The sequence below is a fragment of the Carassius carassius genome, chromosome 26 (genome assembly GCF_963082965.1).
Source record: "Carassius carassius chromosome 26, fCarCar2.1, whole genome shotgun sequence".
Taxonomy (NCBI): domain Eukaryota; kingdom Metazoa; phylum Chordata; class Actinopteri; order Cypriniformes; family Cyprinidae; genus Carassius; species Carassius carassius.
The window spans coordinates 15,170,410-15,190,798 of record NC_081780.1 but is presented as its reverse complement, the minus strand read 5'-3'; the positions used below and the strand labels follow the sequence as shown (position 1 = coordinate 15,190,798).

General features: G+C 36.0%; 2 protein-coding genes across 2 annotated transcripts in view; one reads left to right on the top strand and one right to left on the bottom strand.

The window, feature by feature from the left end:
• The first annotated feature begins 342 nt into the window (after positions 1-342).
• LOC132106300 (platelet glycoprotein 4-like) lies at positions 343-9,649 on the top strand. The gene is made up of 12 exons (XM_059511931.1): positions 343-742; positions 1,391-1,551; positions 1,877-2,021; positions 2,286-2,432; positions 3,553-3,644; positions 3,878-3,927; positions 4,673-4,742; positions 7,260-7,444; positions 7,550-7,668; positions 7,749-7,822; positions 7,924-7,978; positions 9,189-9,649. The coding sequence occupies exons 1-12, from the start codon at positions 620-622 to the stop codon at positions 9,375-9,377; spliced, it is 1,410 nt and encodes a 469-aa protein (XP_059367914.1). The 5' UTR covers positions 343-619; the 3' UTR covers positions 9,378-9,649.
• Positions 9,650-16,855: 7,206 nt separating this feature from the next.
• Positions 16,856-20,389, bottom strand: part of LOC132105878 (semaphorin-3C-like) — a 66,473-nt gene continuing 62,939 nt past the window's right edge. The window contains exons 17-18 of the mRNA XM_059511360.1: positions 20,008-20,138; positions 16,856-18,508 (exon numbers count right to left, since the gene is read on the bottom strand). Of these exons, the coding sequence (XP_059367343.1) occupies positions 18,110-18,508; positions 20,008-20,138 (530 nt within the window). The 3' untranslated portion in view covers positions 16,856-18,109. The remainder of the gene's footprint in view (positions 18,509-20,007; positions 20,139-20,389) is intronic.

Sequence of the window (20,389 nt, the reverse complement as noted above, 5' to 3'; positions counted from 1 at the left end):
GCTTCGGATTGGTATTAGCTATATACATAAAAAAATATAGGCTATTCATAATAACTGTACTGAAATGCTTGATTCTGATTGGTTAATTGGTAAATAGAATTTAGAAAATAGAATATTTCTTTCCCATTTTGTGAGAAATAATCCTGTTAGCTATCATAGAATGCTCGAAAGTAAATTAAAATCAAAATCTAATAAAACATATTAGATAATGTTAGAATGCATTATATTCATTACCTTTATTTTTTACTTATTTCCCCTTTTCTGATTTCTTTTCTCTGTTCGTTTCGAGGCTCTAAAGTCTTATTGAAGTCGATTAGACATTTCAAAGTCACTTCTGAATCTTAACCTGTGTGAAAGCTCAGCTCTCGTCTGATAGTGACATTGGTCTTGGCTTCTGAATGCCGCGCGTTACGTGCCCGCTCCCCGCCCAGCAGTGCGTTATCGCGCTCAGATAACTCCGTCTTAACGAGGGTCTCCGGGTGTGATGCGCAGCAGTCCAGTCCTAAATCTCATCCTCTGCAACCTTCGATCCCTGGAACTTACATAATTCCTAGGACGAACTCATGCTCGCACCTGAAGCGCCGCAGGTCAGTGTTGGTCCAGGCTGCTGCTCGCCATCATGACCTGCTGTGGTCTGAAATGCGGGCTCATCACAGGGACCTTGCTGGGCGCCCTGATCGCCTTGCTGGGCGGGATTCTCATCCCTGTGGGCAACATGTTCATTAAAAACACCGTGCTCACGGTAAGCCGTCGTCATTTTATATCAATATTCGTCGCACATGCATTTGCAGATCTCCCAGAAAGGCATACAGTACGTGATGAAGTTGCTGTGGAGAAATATTCTGAATAATTTAGGAACAGTCAGTGTAGGGCACAACGTACTATCAATGATGTATGAGAGTAAATAAAATGGGGTTTATGGGTCAAGGGCATTTCTTAATAAATGTATAGTTGTCACATGTATTTAATATGCAATGTATTGATTAGAAATTTACCGTTTTGCTCTTTAATAACCTGTATATATTTCGCTGAAGGGCCATTAAAGAGCATCTAATACATTTGACATCAAAATAAAGTATGTTAGATAGTATTTTATATTTAATGTATTTAAACAGCAGCTTCTCGAATTACCTCATGGTGTCAAGGTCAATGACAGCGTGTTAAATTAGCTCTATTTCTGTATTTATGCAAAAAATAAAAAAATTACAGTAGCATTATTATAGACTTAGAGGTGTTTGCCTACACAGAAAATGACTGAAAATAACACCATATTGAGAAACATTTAGTGGTTTGTGACAACGTGCCCCAGCCTACCCCATTTTGAATTGAACACAATGTAATATGAAAGTGCAAAGAGTATCTAACACCAAGTATGTTTGTGTCTCTAAAGGAAACGGTGTTGGAAAACGGGACTTTCGCATTTGACACCTGGACGTCTGTAGACACGCCGATGTACAGGCAGTTTTGGCTTTTTGACGTGCAGAACCCTGATGACGTTTTAAGTCAAGGGGCCAAACCTGTGCTGGTGCAGAAAGGACCGTACACGTACAGGTAAGACTTGCTGTATAATTAGATTTTCAATCAACACTCATGTAAACAAACCATTCTTCTTTTAAAGGTAGAGAAAGTCAAATCGAGCAAATTCACTCTTTGAGCTTTAAAAATGCACTCACAAACATTCCTATCCTCTTGAACTACCTGAAATAAAGCAGAAAGAATCCCAAAGCATCAATTCTTTGATAAAGTATAGGCCATTTTTGGGACTTGTGCTTAGAAATAGACATAAACGCTTTCATTTTTCTTACAATTTTAAGGCAGTGAATGCTCATAATTGATTGTGATCTAATACGCTCTCATGCTCTCTGTTGTCCTCTAGGACGCGTTTTATCCCCAGAACAAATGTCACCTTCAATGATAACTACACTGTGACCTTTGTGCGGCCAGTGGGAGCCATCTTTGAGCCTAGCATGTCAGTAGGCACAGAGGAGGATGTATTCACATCGCTCAATCTAGCTGTAGCAGTATGTATTGATAAAATGTTGATATATGTTATTATCTGTTATTAAGAGTCAGCACAGCACCAATGTAAAAATGTAACCAACAATGCTGCAAAGTCATCACCTCATATCCATTGTCATAGATTATATTTATAATTACAGGTGATGTTCAGTCGGATAAAAGTGCTTTAGAAGTAATAAATGCAAATACATTTTTTAGGCAGATTTATTTATGATTCCATGCTTTTGCTTTGATCAGTGTGAACTTTGTTTCTTTTTTTTTCTCAGGGTGTTTACAGTTTACTAGATCATAGACTTGCAAACTTGCTCATCCAACGCTCCAGTTCCACACTCTTCCAGAGCAGGACTGTTAAGGAATTGTTGTGGGGCTACAAAGACCCAATGCTGGGCAGCAGGCTTGGAGTTTTTTATCCAGTAAGGCTTCGTGGTATTCACTTCTAAAAGTTTAAAGCTTCATGATTAATAAACTATATCATATATTCTAATGCAATTAGACTACAGTATTTGTATTGTCAATGATCAAAATCATTTGTAACATATGCAAATATATTACTTAAGATTTATGTAAGAATAAAAAATAACTGAGAAAGTAAGAATACTTAAGGGGATAATTCACCCAAGAATGAAATTTGCTGAATATTTATTCCCCCTCAGGCCTTCCGGATATGTAGCGGAGTTTATATCTTCATCTGAAAAGATTTGGAGAAATGTAGCATCACTTGCTCACCAGTGGATCCTCTGCATTGAATGGGTACCGTCAGGATACGAGTCCAAACAGCTGATAAAAACATCAATTAAGTCCATTAATTAATGTCTACTAAATTTCATCTTTAAGGCATTTTAACTTTAAACTATCGCTTCTGGCCAAAACATGAGTTCATTATCCATAATAACGCTTCCTTCAGTGAAAAGATTCATCCCCTGTTGTCCTCTCACAGTGAAATCCATGTTTAAAACTCTTTTGGACTGTTTTCACTTCACTTCATCTGAGAATATTTCTCTCCTGATTCAGACAGAATGAATCAGCTTTTTTACTGGAAAAAGCATTGTTATGGACAGAAGTTCGAAGTTAAAACATCTTGATGAATTTTTTAAACATGTATATCTTGAATCACACAACAATAATTAATGGAATGTAATTGTGTGGATTATTTGTGAGTTATTGGGATGTTTTTATCAGCTGTTCAGTCTCTTATTTCGATGGTACCCCTTCCATTGTTGAGAAAGAAATGCAATGCTAAATTTCTCCAAATCTGTTGTGATGAAGGAACAAACTCATCTACATCTTGGATGGCCCGAGGGTGAGTATATTTACAGCAACATTTTTGTTCTGAGTGCATTCCTTTAAAGACACAATCAATGTTTTAATAAAAGCTTGTTATAGATAAGCCTTGAAGTTAATCCACACAATTTCTCTTCTCTTCTGTGTGTAAATCAGAATTTAAAAAACGTTTATGTTTCCAGCTTTTACTGCCATTTTTTGTTATTTATGCTCTAACATTCAGAGAAAATCTCTTTTTCTTTTTTGTTTTAGTACAATGACACCATCGATGGACCATACACTGTATTCACAGGCAAAGATGACATCAATAAGGTAGCCACGATTGAACGCTGGGCAGGTGAAACGTAAGTATATGAATTCATGTAACAGAGGATATTTACATGGTTCTTTGGGTTGTAAATAGGTTTGTTGATCTCTAAAATGACCCAGACCTTAAATGTAAAAAACTGTATATACAGAACCAACCGTCAGTAATTTTGTTTATGATTTAAGTGAGCAATGAATCAATCACATGCTTTAACACAATATTAGTAAAACTCAGACTAACAATCTTGTCAAAAAACTTAATGTTGTACAGATCGCTGAGTTACTGGAATGACCCTTATTGCAACAAGATAAACGGGACAGGCAAGTTTACCTCTTACATATTACACTGATATGGAATTCATTGTGAAGTAATTACATTGTTGTTGACATATACTGAACAAAATTATAGATGCAACACTTGTTTTTGCCCCCATTTTTCATGAGCTGAACTCAAAGATCTAAGACTTTTCCTATGTATATATATATATATATGTATATAGTCGTATACGACAGCATGTTCCAGTTCCTGCCAATAACTGGCAACTTCACACAGCCATTGAAGAGGAGTGGACCAACATTCAGCAGGCCATAATCAACAACCTGATCCACTTTTACAACTGCACATTTTAGAGCCTTTTATTGTGGCCAGCCTAATGCACACCTGTGCATTAATCTTGCTGTCTAATCAGCATCTTGATATGCCACACCTGTGAGGTGGATGGATTATCTCGGCAAAGGAGAAGTGCTCACTATCACAGATTTAGACAGATTTGTGAACAATAATTGAGAGAAATATTCACATCAGCAGCGAACCGTCCCAGAGTTCTCTTGAACCCTACCCCAGACCACCCTTTTTAAGAGGACTCGGGTACGGTTCGTGGGTGCGCACCCGAATTCGCAAAAGGTGTTCACATCATCCAAACGAACTGAACTCTGACGTCAATCGAACCTGGGTGCGCACCAAAAGCTCTAGTGTGAAAGCACCCTTAGATATATGATATGAAGTTCAACAAATGTAATATTTCACACATTAATCACATTTAATTTTCTATTCATATGTCAACAGATGGTTCCTCCTTCCACCCTTTCCTGAACAAGAAAGAACCCCTGTTCTTCTTTTCTTCCGATATCTGCAGGTATTTCCAGTTTGTTCCCTGATTATCAGTAGAAAAAGTCAATAAAATACACTTACTTCCTTTTAAGTCATAATATAACCCAAAACATCTGCAAACATCTTTCTCAAAACTAACTTCACTTCTCTCTCAGAACTAACTTTTAACCAGGTGGTCTCAACGTGATTATGAGTCAATTGCTTATGCTTATCTTTCTTTTCATTAAATGCCATTTGTTATGGCATTCATCCATTTTACTGGAGATATTCATTTCCAGATATTTTATGAGGACACACTGTACATATTGAAATGCCACTCATCAGCAATGTTCTCATAATCTATTGATTAAAGTCTCATTTTCTCCATGAGTGTTCATGGACTTTTATCTCTCCGCATCTGATTAGATTTGGAATCCTGCTATTATACAGATCTAGCACATCTAAGTGGAGGTTTTATGCATCCAGTTTTTGTTTGACATTACCACCAGAGGTCAGGCCACTCTTTCTGAAAGGGTCACAGATGTCAGAATAAACTTTAGTTCCAGCAGTTCCTTACTTTTATCACAATACATCATCTGTGACTGTAAAGCCATAACTGCAGAAGATCAAAGCTAGCAATCTTTTTAATATATATATATAGTCACATGATAAGTGTTAAAAATGTATTACTGAGACCATGTCTTGAGGCTTTTGAAATATTTTTTCCTCATGTTTTCACTCATGCATATACAATGGCTAAAAAAGTATTCAGACACTGAAAACATGCTTAAAAATGTATGCATGTTATTGCATTATATGCAAAATATCAAATGAAATGTAGCATTTTAAATTCTAAAGGATACTTTTTAAACAGAAAATATTTCACAAAAAAAATAAAAAAATAAATAAATATATATACGCACACAATTTTATTATATCAATTTAGTACTATTAATATACATTGCCTATTATTATTTTGTTTAAGAAATTATTTTTTTGGTGAGCAAGGACAAATTAATTTGATCAAAAGTGACAGTAAAGACTTTTTAGAATGTTACATACAGTAAATACAGTTTCAAATTGGTGCTATTATGCTCCTCTATTTTTGTTTTTTAATTCATCAAAGAACCCTGAAATATATATTATATATTAAAGGTTCCACAAAAAATATAAGCCCTGTTTTCAACATGGATCATGTGACAGTGAAGACTGGAGTAATGGCAGCTGAAAATTCATTTTTGCCATCACAGGAATCAAATGAGATTTCAACTATATTAAAATAGAAAACAGTTAGGTTGAATTGTAATAATATTTCTCAAAATTCCTGTTTTTGCTGTCTTTTTGATTAAATACATGCAGCTTTGGTGAGAATAATAAATTCCTTATATTAAAAAAATAAAATAAATATATATATATATATACAGTACAGACCAAAAGTTTGGAAACATTACTATTTGTAATGTTTTTGAAAGAAGTTTCTTCTGCTCATCAAGCCTGCATTTATTTGATCAAAAATACAGAAATAAATTTAATATTGTGAAATATTATTACAATTTAAAATAATTGTTTTTAAATTTATTATACTTTAAATTATCATTTATTTCTGTGATGCAAAGCTGAATTTTTTTGGATCATTATCACATGATCCTTTAGAAATCATTCTAATATGATGATTCATTATCAAAGTTGGAAACAGTTCTGCTGCTTAATATTTTTTCAGAACATGTGATACTTTTTTAGGATACTTTGATGAATAAAAAGTAAAAAAAAAGCTATGTTTTTAAAATATAAATATTTTGTAATAACAATATACACTACTGGTCAGTAATTTGGGGTCAGTAATTTTTTTTTCTTTCTTTTTTTTTTAAATAAAATCAATACTTTTATTCAGCAAGGATGTGTTAAATTGATAAAAAGTGATAGTAAAGAAAATATATTATTAGAATTTTTATTTTTTATTTTGAATAAATGCAGTTTTTTTTAACCTTTTATTCATCAAATATATTAGACAGCAGAACTGTAACACTCATAATAAATCAGAATATTAGAATGATTTCTAAATGATCATGTGATAGACTGGATGTTACATGTGACACTGAAGGCTGGAGTAGTGATGCTGAAAATTCAGCTTTGCATCACAGGAATAAATTATTTTTTTTAAAGTATATTCAAATAGAAAACTATTATTTTAAGTTGTAATAATATTTCACAATATTACTGTTTTTTTCTGTATTTTTGATCAAATAAATGCAGGCTTGATGAGCAGAAGAAACTTCTTTCAAAAACATTAAAAATAGTAATGTTTCCAAATTTTTGGTCTGTACTGTATATATATATATGTATATATATATTTTGCTGTCTTTTTGATTAAATACATGCAGCTTTGGTGAGAATAATAAATTCCTTATATAAAAAATATATATATATATATATATATATATATATATATATATATATATATATATATATATATATATATATATATACAGTACAGACTGTTTAATATACTCCTTCCCCCTATGAAACGCATACATTTGTGATAAATATCATACTTGTCCTCTAGGTCAGTATCTGCTGAGTATGAGGAAACTGTTGACCTGAAGGGAATCGATGTGTATCGGTACATGTTGCCTCCTGAAGCTCTGGCCTCTCCGGTGGAGAACCAAGATAACCAGTGTTACTGTACAGACCCTGTGATCACCAGAAACTGCACTACAGCAGGACTTCTTGACCTCACCGCCTGTAGAGGTCAGTGCTTTGGGCCTCGTATGAAGTCAACTGAGTCTGACGTACTGTAGAAACTAGTTTAGTTTACTGAATGCTTTATTTGAGTTTTTATATTTAATTCAACAGGAACCCCAGTGTTCCTCTCTCTACCCCACTTCCTCTATGGTAGCAATAATCTCCATCAAGGTGTGATCGGACTGAACCCAAACTTTGATGAGCACTCCATATTTCTGGATGTAGAACCGGTGAGGAACCCATTTCAAGTTTGCTTTTATTAAAAGGAAGAAGCTTAAAGATAAAACAATGCATCTTGTGTCATTTGTAGATTACAGGTTTCACTCTGAGATTTGCAAAAAGACTTCAGGTCAACATGCTGTACGGCCCATCGGATAGTATTGTGTATGTAAACAGACATCACACATCGTCACTGATGCGCTGCACTTTGCTAAATTCATACATGCACAACCTAACATAATGTCCTGTGTCTTTCTTCCACATAGAATTTTGAACAAAATCAAGGACTACACAGTTTTCCCTATTTTATGGGTAAACGAGGTAAGCGTTAATGAAGCATCTATTTCATTAAAGCAGTTAGTTCCAGCTAAAGCATATAGGTCTAATAAAGCACCTATAATAACCTTAGTATTTCCATTTATAAAAGCAAAAATATGTCAGTTTGAGATGACTACATATATAGTATATATAGTTATCTATCTATCTATCTATCTATCTATCTATCTATCTATCTATCTATCTATCTATGTATATACAGGATATTTAGTTTAATAAAGCCTTAATATAATTATAGGATTTAGGTTGATATAAAACATTGCGGTCTTACTAAAATTTGTAAGTCCACTTAATGCTTGCAGGTCCAAAGAAAGCATTTGGGTTGAATTAAAGGATATAGATACAATATAATAAAAAATATTTTTAAACTATTTAGATCAAACTAAAGCATTTATGTTCATCTAAAACATTTAGGGTCAAATACAGCATTCTGGTCCAAATAAAGCATTTATTAATGTCCAATTAAAGAAAATTGGTCAAAATAAAGCATTAAGGTCCAACTAGTTAAGTCATTAAAATCATATTTATTTATTTTATTTTTATACAGCATATATGAAATAGTACATGCAAATGTGATATGTGTTTATGTTTATTTGCTGTGGGTTGTGATTGTGATCCAGCTAAAGCATTTAGATAAAATAAGTACACTCTAGATCCATTAGCTCTACTTTAATTTGGTACTTTAGACCCATTGGGACCAACAAAGTAATTTCTGAAATCTTACATCTGATATATCAGAAGAATTATTACGGTCCATAAACAGCTAATCTAACACATGTAGGGATGCATGACAAATATCGCCGATATTTAATGTGCATCTGGTCAGTAATGCCGGTTCTGTAATTAGCAGTAATTATCTAACACGTGCGTGATTTTACATGGAGCAGCATTTACTACACAGAGCTGTTTTTCACTGACAAGCTGCGCAAAACCGCGATCATATTTTGCGCATTTTTCGCGCAGCTTGTCAGTGAATAATGGCTCTAAGTAGTAAATGCTGCCTTACATGAAATCACGCACGTGTAGAGATTTACTGCTGATTACAGAACTGACATTACTGACCAGATGCGCATTAAATATCGGACGATATTTATCGCGCATCCCTATATACATGTCTGACCCCTGGACCATCTGATTGTTTCATCAGAGCAGGATTAGGAGCCACCTGACTGTAAGATTTTGTCTTTTGTGTTAGACGGCAGTTCTGGACGATGAGACGGCCGACATGTTCAAGAAAGAGCTGACTGCTCGGATTAACCTGTTGGAAGGGTTTCAGATCGGACTCATTGTGGTCGGCTTAGTCTTATTCGCCAGCTGTTTGATCGGATTGATTGTGGTGTGCACGAAACCGAGCAATAACAAACTTTCTTTGATTGTTAAATAAAGGGAGGGATGCTTGGTGCTTTGCGTGTTTGATTTTTTGATAGCGCACTTTGTGGGAATTGTATATTGTAATTGTCATTTGCGCTCAGAGTACCGCAATTCTATAAACTCTGCATTGTTGTGGAGCAAAATGATTTTGATATTGTATCAAGTCATACTTTAAATAGTTATCAGGACAAAAATTCTGCCATTTTGTGGTCGTACTGTGGTTAATTTAAATATGAAATAGTTTTGTATGTCAGCACAATTTCAGTAAAACAAAGAACTGTGAAACTTGGCCTCATTGTGATTTGTGTTTTCTGGAATTGTTTTTTTTTTCTGTACTCTTTGCATAGTTGTTGTCGTCTACACATCTCAAATCACAAATCAAGTTTTGCCTTCTCATGCGTAAGAACAATAACCAAACTGATAGACACAGAAGAAATCCTGTAAATCCATATGATTCACTTTCCATTCTCCAAATGGCTGCTGAATCAGAATGGGAGGTTTTGTAGAACGAGAGTCTTGGGGTTGAGCAGGGGTTTGTTTAATATGAAAGTAGGCCTGGGAGCTACCTCCCTTCTTCCTGCTTTATGAATTATAAAACACAACTGGTCACCTCCGACTGCTGCTTTTCTGCTGTGGTTTGACCCATGGGTTTTAAACTGCTAAAGGCCAGAGCAAACAGCAGGTTTTTACTCTACTTTGGAATAAAGGTTTGACAAATGTCCTACTAAGTCGCACTGTATGTGTGTGTATTAATTAATTTTGCATGCTCGTTTCCTCAGTTTTTACATTTACCTTTGCCACCATCATAAAAATAATCTTTACAAACAATTACGCTAACCTTAAAGGGATAGTTCACCCAAAATTTTTTATTCTCACCCTCATGTTGTTCCAAACCTGTGAGACCTTTCCTAATTTTCGGAACACAAATTTTGATATTTTTGATGAAATCTAAGAGCTCTCTGACCTTTAATAGACAGCAATGCAACTGAAATGTGCCCAGGCCCAGAAACACAGTAAGGACATCGATAAAATAGTCCATGAGACATCAGTGGTTCAACTATAATTTTATGAAGCTACAAGAATAGTTTTTGTGTCCAAAGAAAACAAAAATAACGATTAAATCAACAGCTCTTCTCCTCCAAGTCACGTATTCCGCCATTATGGAGAGTACCAAGACACATGCGCATTGCTTTCCTTTGCACATAATCAAGGCTCAGTGCATGCGTGTTCTATGTCAGCAGCATCACGCGCATGCATTGTTTACATGCTCTCAATAATGGCAGAAGATGTGATTTTTTAAAGAAGAAGAATTGTTAAATAAAGTCATGAAAGTAGATTTGACCAACCTTACTAACATTTCAGTTAGGCTATTACTCTCTATGGAGGGGTACGACAGAACATGACGGTGAGTAGCAAATTACATCATTTACATTTTTAGGTGAACTATCCTTCAAATGTAACCTTTGGCGAATCTCATGCTGTACAGTACCTAAATTTACTTTTAACATCAAAAAAGAAAGGCAAAAAAAGAAGAAAAGAAATTTAATGTTTTTTTTTTTTTTGTTTGTTTGTTTTGGGATTGGCAACCCACGTTTTTTTTTATACAACTTTCTATTCTCGCGATAACTGTGAATATCACATGTCGCATGTAGGCGCGAATTCATCAGTCAATTAATTAACAGACAGCAGCCAGCTTTTATAGACCCTTTGCAAACACGTGACCACGACCACGTGACGACGCCATGCTGGACGGCAAAATCACTGGACGCGCAGGCTGAGCAGTAGTAGACGAGCGGGAAATTTGAATAGTTTTAAACAGATTAAAATAGATAACGTTAACATTACCACTAAACTTCATGGCTTCTTCTATTGAAGAAGTTGTAGTGCCGTTATCGGTCGAGGTAGGGCATCTGGTAGGTGCTCACAAAGAGCGATATTTGGAGAAGTTGGAGATAGCAGGTTTGGATACAGACCCTTACCTTCTTCATCCCTCGGTTTTCACGGACCTCGTTAAATCGCCGAGTCTGCCTGACTTCGGCCCACACGATTTGTACCACTATGTGGTAAACGGGGTATCCCCATACACTGGTGCTGATCTCAAAGCTTTTAAAAGTCTGGATGCTTACCAGTTCTTCGTAGCTGGCTGGGTTACAGCTACGCGATGCTACGCTAACGGCGGGGGGAGGTACCTCATAATGGCAAAGGTAAGACATCGATCTATGGTTTATTTTGTATTATTACATGGCTTAGTTGAATTCTAATGTAGAATGCAGTCTGTTATTTCTTGATAAATATTTATATAACACGTAGCCTATGATTTTAGAGTACATGGTCGGCCGTGGCTTTTTAATGGATGCCTGGACGCATCCCAGCTCTGGGAAGTGCAGTCATTAATTATCGATCACACGTTAATCCATGCAGACAGTAAATCACGGTGTGTCTGTGATCCGTAGTAACCACATATAATTGTAACATCTAGACATCTTCTTATCTGTGATTATATTCGCAGTAGCCTATGTTAAGATTCTACCAGTTAATCACAGCAAAGTATTCACAATGTGCATTTATTGTGTTACTGCAGCATTAAACAATAACATTCATGTAAAAATAATGTATCTATGCCACTTTCTGTATTTGTAGGTGCATCATAGCCAGTAAACCACGGAGTGTCTGTGATCAGTAGCCACACATAATTTTTACATCTAGCCATCATCTCATCTGTGATTATATTCGCTGTAGCCTATGTTAAGATTTGACTATCACAGTGATTAAGATGTATTCACAAGGGGCATTTATGGTGTCACTGCAGCAGTAAATAATAACATCACAATAACATTCATGTAAGAATAATGTATTTATGCCACTTTCTGTAATTGTAGGTGCATCACAGTCAGTCACTGTCTGAAACCCAACTACAACCATGGGTATCTTTGAAGAAGGATGGGACAGTCTTGTGCGGCCACTGTACATGTAAAGCGGGCCTGGGAGAGGTGTGCTCCCACGTGACAGCTCTGCTATACGCAATAGACTCTGCTGTTAAACATCTGGAAGACAAAAGCTGCACTGATGGGCCCAGACAGTGGGGACTTCCTCCTTTGAAAGCGGGCAAGGCTTTGTACGAAGAGGGATCAGGAATTGATTTCTCACATCCTGCCAAAAAGCGTTGTGGTGTAAACAACCAAAGCCATTCAGGTTGTCCATCTGTGAAAAAAGTGGGTGTGTCTGCAGCAGCTATAGAACAATTCTACAAGGCTCTATGCATAATGCAACTCCAAACCCTTCAGAGAAGAGTGGTATCCTACGCATATTGCCACACTACTGTAAACAGTTTCAACCAAAAGTGGTGTCTCTGGGTCTACCACAGCCCCTGACTGAGTTATACAGTGCTCAGAACCGGAAGCTGTCTGCCTCGGACCTTGAGAAAAAATGTGATGCAGTATTCAATGATATGGAAGTCACACCAGAGCAGGTATAGTCATCCCTCTTAATCTCATATGACTAAAATGTGCTTTAAGGTGTCATGTCATTAATTTCATCTTCTATAATTTACAATGTTGTAGGCAGTAAAAGTTGAGGAAGAGACACGACAACAGGGAAAGTCAAGGCTATGGTTTGACATGAGGGCTGGTAGGGTGACAGCATCTAGGTTCAAGTCAGCTGCAAGGACAGACCCTACAAATCCTTCCAAATCCCTAATTAGGCAGATCTGTTACCCTGACCTATGCAGATTTTCAACAGTTGCAACCAGGCATGTGTGACATAATGACATAAACATACAGTTACTGTTTTTAATTTCACCATAGTGTAAGTGAGTAAAGAAATTAGATGTTCTTTGAACTTATGTTTCAACTATGGAAATGTATGCAATACATGTTGTGTTCTAATGTAGAGGGCCCCTGCTCACAAAAACATCAAAGAAACAAAAACAAGACAAAGAAATGCATTTATCATTGGAATATTTATTATAGTCAGTATTACAAATTATCAACATTAAATTACAAACATGATGACAGATTACATCCCTCAATCTCTTTGAGTGCCCTTATCTATTTTTAATCCCAGGTGTATGGTGTAGGTCCTTTGCCTATTTATTCCTAATGTTCCTTTTAAATGGTTCCTGTTATATTTAATTTACACCTTTTTAAACTACTCTGTGATATCTGTGATAGAATATGATACAAGAGAATATTATGTGCTATTAAGATTAGGCCAATTTTGGGTACTGACATCTATAGTACTTATAGTTCTTAGGGAAATGAGAGAACAAATCCAATGAAAAGGACACTCAAAGAGCTACGATGACTTAAAGGAATAGTTCACTTTAAAATGAAAATTCTGTCATCATATACTCACTCTCATGTTGTTTCAAACCTGCATGAATTTCTTTCTTCTGCTGAACAGAAAGGAAGATATTTAGAAGATTATCAGTAACCAGACAGTTTTTGGATCCCATTGACTTCCATAGTATATTTTTTTCTACTATGGAAGTCAATGGGACCCAGAAACTGTCTGGTTACTGACATTCTTCTAAATATCTTCCTTTCTGTTCAGCAGAAGAAAGAAATTCATACAGGTTTGAAACAATATGAGGGTGAGTATATGAAAATTATCATTTTAAAGTGAACTATTCCTTTAATAACATTATTTTTCTCATTTTCAGATGGGGATGTGAACATGAACAAAAAGCCAGAGAGACATATGAGGCTTACGCTGCACAACATCATCAGGACCTAAGTGTTCGTGATGCCGGTCTCCATATTGATACCTCCCGTCCCTACCTTGGAGCATCTCCAGATGCCTTGCTGTCCTGCTCCTGCTGTGGCGATGGTATTTTGGAAATCAAATGCCCACACTGTGCCAAAGACACCGGAGTCCTCAGTGCCACTGAAAAGAAACATTTCTGCATTGAGAACACAGATGGTACACATGCACTTAACGGAGATCATCAATACCACTACCAGGTGCAAGCCCAGTTGTTTGTGACGAAGCGGAAGTTTTGTGACTTCATGGTGTGGTCTACATCCGATTTTTTTATACAGAGAATTTTGCCTGATGCTGACTTTTTTACAGAAGCAGTGCAGAATGTTGAGGCCTTCTATAGGTCAGCCATTTTATCTGAGTTATTGGCCAAGACATATACATGCCCAGATAGACTGCTGTCAGACAAAACACAGTCCACAGACTCATGAAGTGAATTACTAGAATTGTTGGGTCTTTGTAAATTATAGTGTGGTCTAGACCTACTCCATTTGTAATGTTTTTCTTTTAATTTCTTATGATGTGATACTATAAATAAAATGTAATTGAATTATTAGTAAGATTTGCCAGTGTGTAATTCTACATACATTTAATATCCTTTTATAAAGTACAACAGCATAGTCAAAAGTTTGAGGGCTGGTTTATTTTACAAAAACATCTTTCAACACGTTTATAAAAGCCAACCTAAATTACATTAATAATGACATTAAGCTAACGTTAGCTACCTTTGTGAATGGGTAGCAGTAACGTTAACGTTAGACTGCACAGCCCTATCACACTAGCTGGCACTTGCTCATTACATAGCTAACTTAGGTTACTCATGTTACAAATGACAATTTGACTGGGTCTCCATCTGGACAAGGATGGCGATATGGTATTACACAAATTAAGTAAACGTAACTGGGAAATACATGAACCTTACCTTGTAAAAAATGCTCGCTGCAAATCCTGGAGTACTTGGAGGGCTGCCAGTCCTTTCGGCTGATAGCAGCAACCCATCGCTGCCTTCTCTCCCCATCAAATGGTATTCGATAAAAAGATATATTGGCTTTACCCTGTCTATTAGCACAGCCCACGGCACAACACGAAATAACCATTTTACAACTAGAACTAACTCAAACACGAACTCATTTGGCTTGCCGTCCGTCATGGCGTTCAGAATTCGCGCGAGTAGAGCGTGACGTCACGTGCAAAGGGTCTATAACAGTTTGAAGCTGACCGTAAAGCTGACACAAGCTCACTTTGAAGACTGGATCTACAGTAAAACCTTCAGACGACACAAACCGTTTCTACTTCTCAGTAAGTTATCCAGACCACACATGGAAATACATATAAAACAGAAGACGCGCGAGTTTGCGTCGTGTTAACATGATAGACGACCACATTGAGTAAAACTGTCACTGTCTGTCGTAAATAACTGAACTGTGAACATAACCATATTATGCATTCCAACACGACTTACGATCTTATTCTGCTGCGTTGTGAATTATGTTTTAGTTATGTATCATGTAATGTTGCTATCTTCATAATTTGACTCTTTGAGTTTAATCGGATTAATATAATTAAGTATTAATTTACAGGTATTAATCAATTCTCAGATAGGCTACCTTTGTAAAGAGTCTGTAACACATGGGATGGATTAAAGTTGTTTAATGCAGTTGTTCAGGCTTATATAATTAATAAATAGGAATACAAAAATCAAGACATAATAAAATAAAATTATCATTAACATTCACAGGGAATACATATTTGCTGTTAGTAGCCTTTTATATTAAAACATGTTGTTACTCCAAATGCCCTTTTGGAGAGGGCAAAAATGTCACAGAAAAAAAAAGTGAACATGAAACATCTGCAAAATGCAGATTCAGTCAAAAACATCTGAAATTTGGCATTAAACTAAATTCAGTTTGGGCATTTCATTAGAATTTAATCTAATAGGCATAGAGAAATCTGAAGTGTGACTGAATTTCTGATTTGTTTTTAGAGCTGAACGTTTCACTATTTACAGATACTCAAAATACAAAAAGAGATAAGTTACACAGACATCGAAGAATCCAAAATTGGAGGCTGTACAATGCTATACATCATCTAAAATGAGTGACAATCACATTACAGCTGTGCACACTGAGCAAACCACAAAACATTAACATGACATTCACATTATACATGATCACATGCCTTTTAGGGCCTATCCTTATGTGATTTAAACACTGCTGTATTTCTGGGGCTTGTGTACATCTACTTTACAAAATATCTGCTTGATGATTTCATTCATTCTGGTTCAGTATTCACCTTATTTTTAATGTAAGATCGGATGCAGCCATTTAAACCTTGAATGTGCATGGCTTCCATTTTTATAACATGCACATACAATCAACATTTTTAGGCAATAATTCGCCGTGAATATTTACCCTCATGTCATTCTTTCTTTCAGGAATACAAAAGGAGATATTTTGCAGAATTATCATGCTGCTCTTTTCCATATACTGAAAACATGACCACTGACTTCTTAAAGGACAAAAATGTTTCATAAAAGTGGTCCATGGACATGTGCATTATATTCAATGGCTGATGTTTTTGGAAGGCCATGAGGGTGAGTAAATGATGACCAACCAGTCATATTTCTTAGGAAAAACGTGTTGGATTTATGGTCTTTCCCAAAGCACAACACATGGCAAAAACACAACACTCTTTACAGTATCATGGGCTGAGAGCCACCTGTCCGGTACGTCTCCAAACCCTCTCACTTCCCATATGAACATCTGTGCTGCAGCTGGGATGATATATTTTGGTGTATGTGTTATGTTTTTATCTCCAAGAAATATTCTCATGACCTGTGTGACCATAAACAATTCATTTGCTAGAAAACAAGCTTTTACAAGCTTGAGATGAGCTCTAAACCACAAATGATCATCTCAGTGTAGGAAGGCCATTGACTGACTTTACAAGACCACTATTAATATTTAATGTAGCCTTGTAGTTTAATTATGGGTATTGAAGAGTTGTAGGTAGTAGAATAGACAAATTTGTTCCATTTTTATGACAATTTTCCAAAATGTATTGCCCTAAACATGGCATGTACTGTATTTTAAATTTGGATTGCTACAATATACTTCTAATCACAGTGTTCTGCTGGGATATTAAAGGAAATGTAGAAGTAATCAATAGTTTAGAAGCTAATTCAACTTTACATCTATAAGTTAACAGAATACTCTCAAGATCCATACATAATAAGATTGAATCCGATATGAACTAGAAAACAAAACCTTTTCTGTGGGTTGAGGCTAAGGCTAATGCAAATGTAGTCCTAAAATTCGACAAACCTTTAGCAGATATGTACATTTGCAATTTACAGTCTTTCTCTTTCAGTAAACAACCCAAAATATTGATGAGTAGACTTGGTTTTTTGTTCTTTTTTGTCTGTTGAAATGCGCTCTATAATGATACTGTCCCATTTTTTAATACTTCACTAGCAATAGCAAGCAGAAATAAATGTTCATGGCTGTAATGTAAACTAAAGGCTGTTAAAAAGGGACGAGTCCCTCCATATGTCCCATCCCAAATGCCTGTTTCAATAAGGAATACATCAACACAGAAAAAAAAACCTGTTCATCAAGCTATTTCATTGGGTCTTGAAGGAAGTGGTATTACTTTATGGTTTGTTCTGAATTGCTGCATTCACATAAATTGCTAACAATACTACCAGATATGATATATGGCATTTTGTATTATGCTGCTTGAAACAGGATGGCTGTGTGTGAGGATGTGGATGTCTCCGAGTCCTCTGCTCTGGGTGTTCGTGTATATAAGACTGCTGTACAGGAAGCACCTGAGATGCTTTGATCTTGAAGAACCACAATTGAGGTTCATAACAGAGGAATCTTCTCCAGCATTCTCCTACTCTATTTTACACTCGAGCTTTCTCCTTGTGCATGTCTTTTTTTTCTTTTCATCTCTCCATCCATTTCCTTTGTTCATGTTTCGACTCTATTCCTCTTGTAAGTGGTTTCGGCGGTTCCTGCTCTTCCTGTGGTCCAGCAAGGGTTTGAGTTTGCCCAGATCACCTCTCATGGGGCTCTGTATGTTCTGCAGACTCTGCATCTGTTTGCGTTCCTTGCAGTATTGGTGCATGGCCAGCGTCTCAGCAGGGCTGAAGGCTGACACCAGGGCTTTAGGGTGCAGTGAGGCCGCCCAGCCCCAGGGAGAATGTTTATTGCTCAGAGCGCTGACCAGAGCTTCGCTCAGAATCTGGAGACGGATTTTAGCAAGTGTGCGCTTGAAGCCATTCTCTGTGGCCAGGCAGTAATACACACCCTGATCCGAGGAATGCACTGAACGGATGAGCAAGCCGTGATTGGTGGACAACACACGATCGCTCAGCTTCACCTGCATGTAGAGAAAAGAATGACCTGTCAATATGTGTAACTTATAAATGCTTATTGAATATAAAAATACATAAAAAAGCTTTCAAAATAGGGTTGTGGACCTTTTGGGTAGGGACATGTTTGTTTGGGTGATCAAAATACTATTTTAGAACTAATTTTTCTATATGCTCCCCCTGTCTGAGAGACTGTTTCTGATCACCGCCAGAGATGCACAGGCATGTGAAGACGGTGCTCATAGAGATATTTTTGCTGCTTTATAGGCCTTAAACTGTTAAATACACACACTTGTACAGTTTCTATCAAAATGCCTTTCTTTGCAAGTATCCTCGTAAATACAGTAATTTAGATCTTAAGTGAAAAAAAAACAGCCATGAAAAAAACACATTTAATAAGTATATTGGATCTGGGCAGCTCTTAAAGTGACAACAGTCTTCTATTCCTGCTGGCTGGCATTCATGTTAATTAAACAACAATAATTAATTAAACAACAATAATTATCTAAATAGAGATAATCTCTCACTGATCTTGACTTGATCACTTTTGTAAATTTAATAAGAAGAAATGTATATTTCTTTTACACAGTGAAGAATATGCATTGTTTTCAAAATTTGATTACTTTATACAATGTACATTCAGCATTCCTTATTTATTTGTTCTACTGTAGTAATTTTTTTTTTGTCCTATTGATATTCAATTTATTTTAATTTAATCCTTGACTGTTTACTTGTCTTTGGCGAGCTTGTGTTTTTTTTTTAATATAGGCTAGTTAGTTTTTTTGTGATGTTGACACTGATGACAAAAATTATGAAATTTCTAAGTATCAAACATTTTGATATCATTAACACTTCAAGCAAAAATAACTGTATTGTGATATATCATTACTGTGAAATTTTTAGGGCCCGAGCACTACAGTGCGAGGACCCTATTGGAATTGCTCCATTTATTATGATTTTATATTTACATTTATGAATTTAGCAGATGCTTTTATCCAAATCGACTTACAGTGCATTCAGGCTATACATTTATTTTACCCGTATGAAAAAGGATTTTAGTCATATTGCTCCCTCCAATACTACTACTACTTTTATATATTTTTAAATAATTTAATAATAATAATAAAGAACAATTAATTTATTATTTTATAATTGTTTATAAATGTAGTAATTATATTTGCATAAACATTTATAACATCTAAGAATGGGAGATCATGTTTATATAATATTAGCTCTTCTGTTATCTATTGCATATTGTCTTTTGTTGTATTTTATTTTTTTATTATTGTTAGCCAGACCTTAAAAGAGGTTTTGAGCATCCCTGTGCATCTATTATATTCTTATTTTTCACCATTGGGCAGTTTAGGAGGAGTCAGTCTGTTTGATGATTACAAAAATGATGATATTTCATTGAAATGAAATATCGATAGCCTGGAGCAATGTACTGTGCATTGGCTGTTTAGGATGAGGGTTTAATGTTGTCTCATTTTGGACTGGGTTGTCAGACCTCTTTCCTGCGATCGTTGTCTCTCTGAATGAGCCATTTAACTGAGGCCTGTGGAGATTTGGGCTGACACTCCAGGAAGGTGGTGTTGTTTTTGACTCCATACTGAGTCATCTCCACTGCATTCCTGTAGGCTGAAACAAGACTTGAAGCGTTAGCCAAAGCTCTCGAACACTTACGGCATGCTAATTGTAATTGTACTGCCATAATTCATCTGACATGCTAACATCTGCGGATGAGGGTCACGATGGGGTTCCAGTTCACTGCAGTCAAATATACTCTGAAGAGTAGTGGGCCACATTAGTATGTAATTTGATAAGTGACCTTGTACACTGGCCAATGATGACATGCATTCAACATCTGTTTTGACATTGCTACTATTGTT

What these genes read in the sequence shown, in the direction of transcription:
- LOC132106300 (XM_059511931.1), top strand. Translation starts at nt 620, where the DNA reads ATGACCTGCTGTGGTCTGAAATGCGGGCTCATCACAGGGACCTTGCTG. An exon ending in TATTTCTGGATGTAGAACCG is followed by an intron (nt 7,669 to 7,748) that starts GTGAGGAACCCA and finishes TGTCATTTGTAG; the next exon opens with ATTACAGGTTTCACTCTGAG. An exon ending in CTATTTTATGGGTAAACGAG is followed by an intron (nt 7,979 to 9,188) that starts GTAAGCGTTAAT and finishes CTTTTGTGTTAG; the next exon opens with ACGGCAGTTCTGGACGATGA.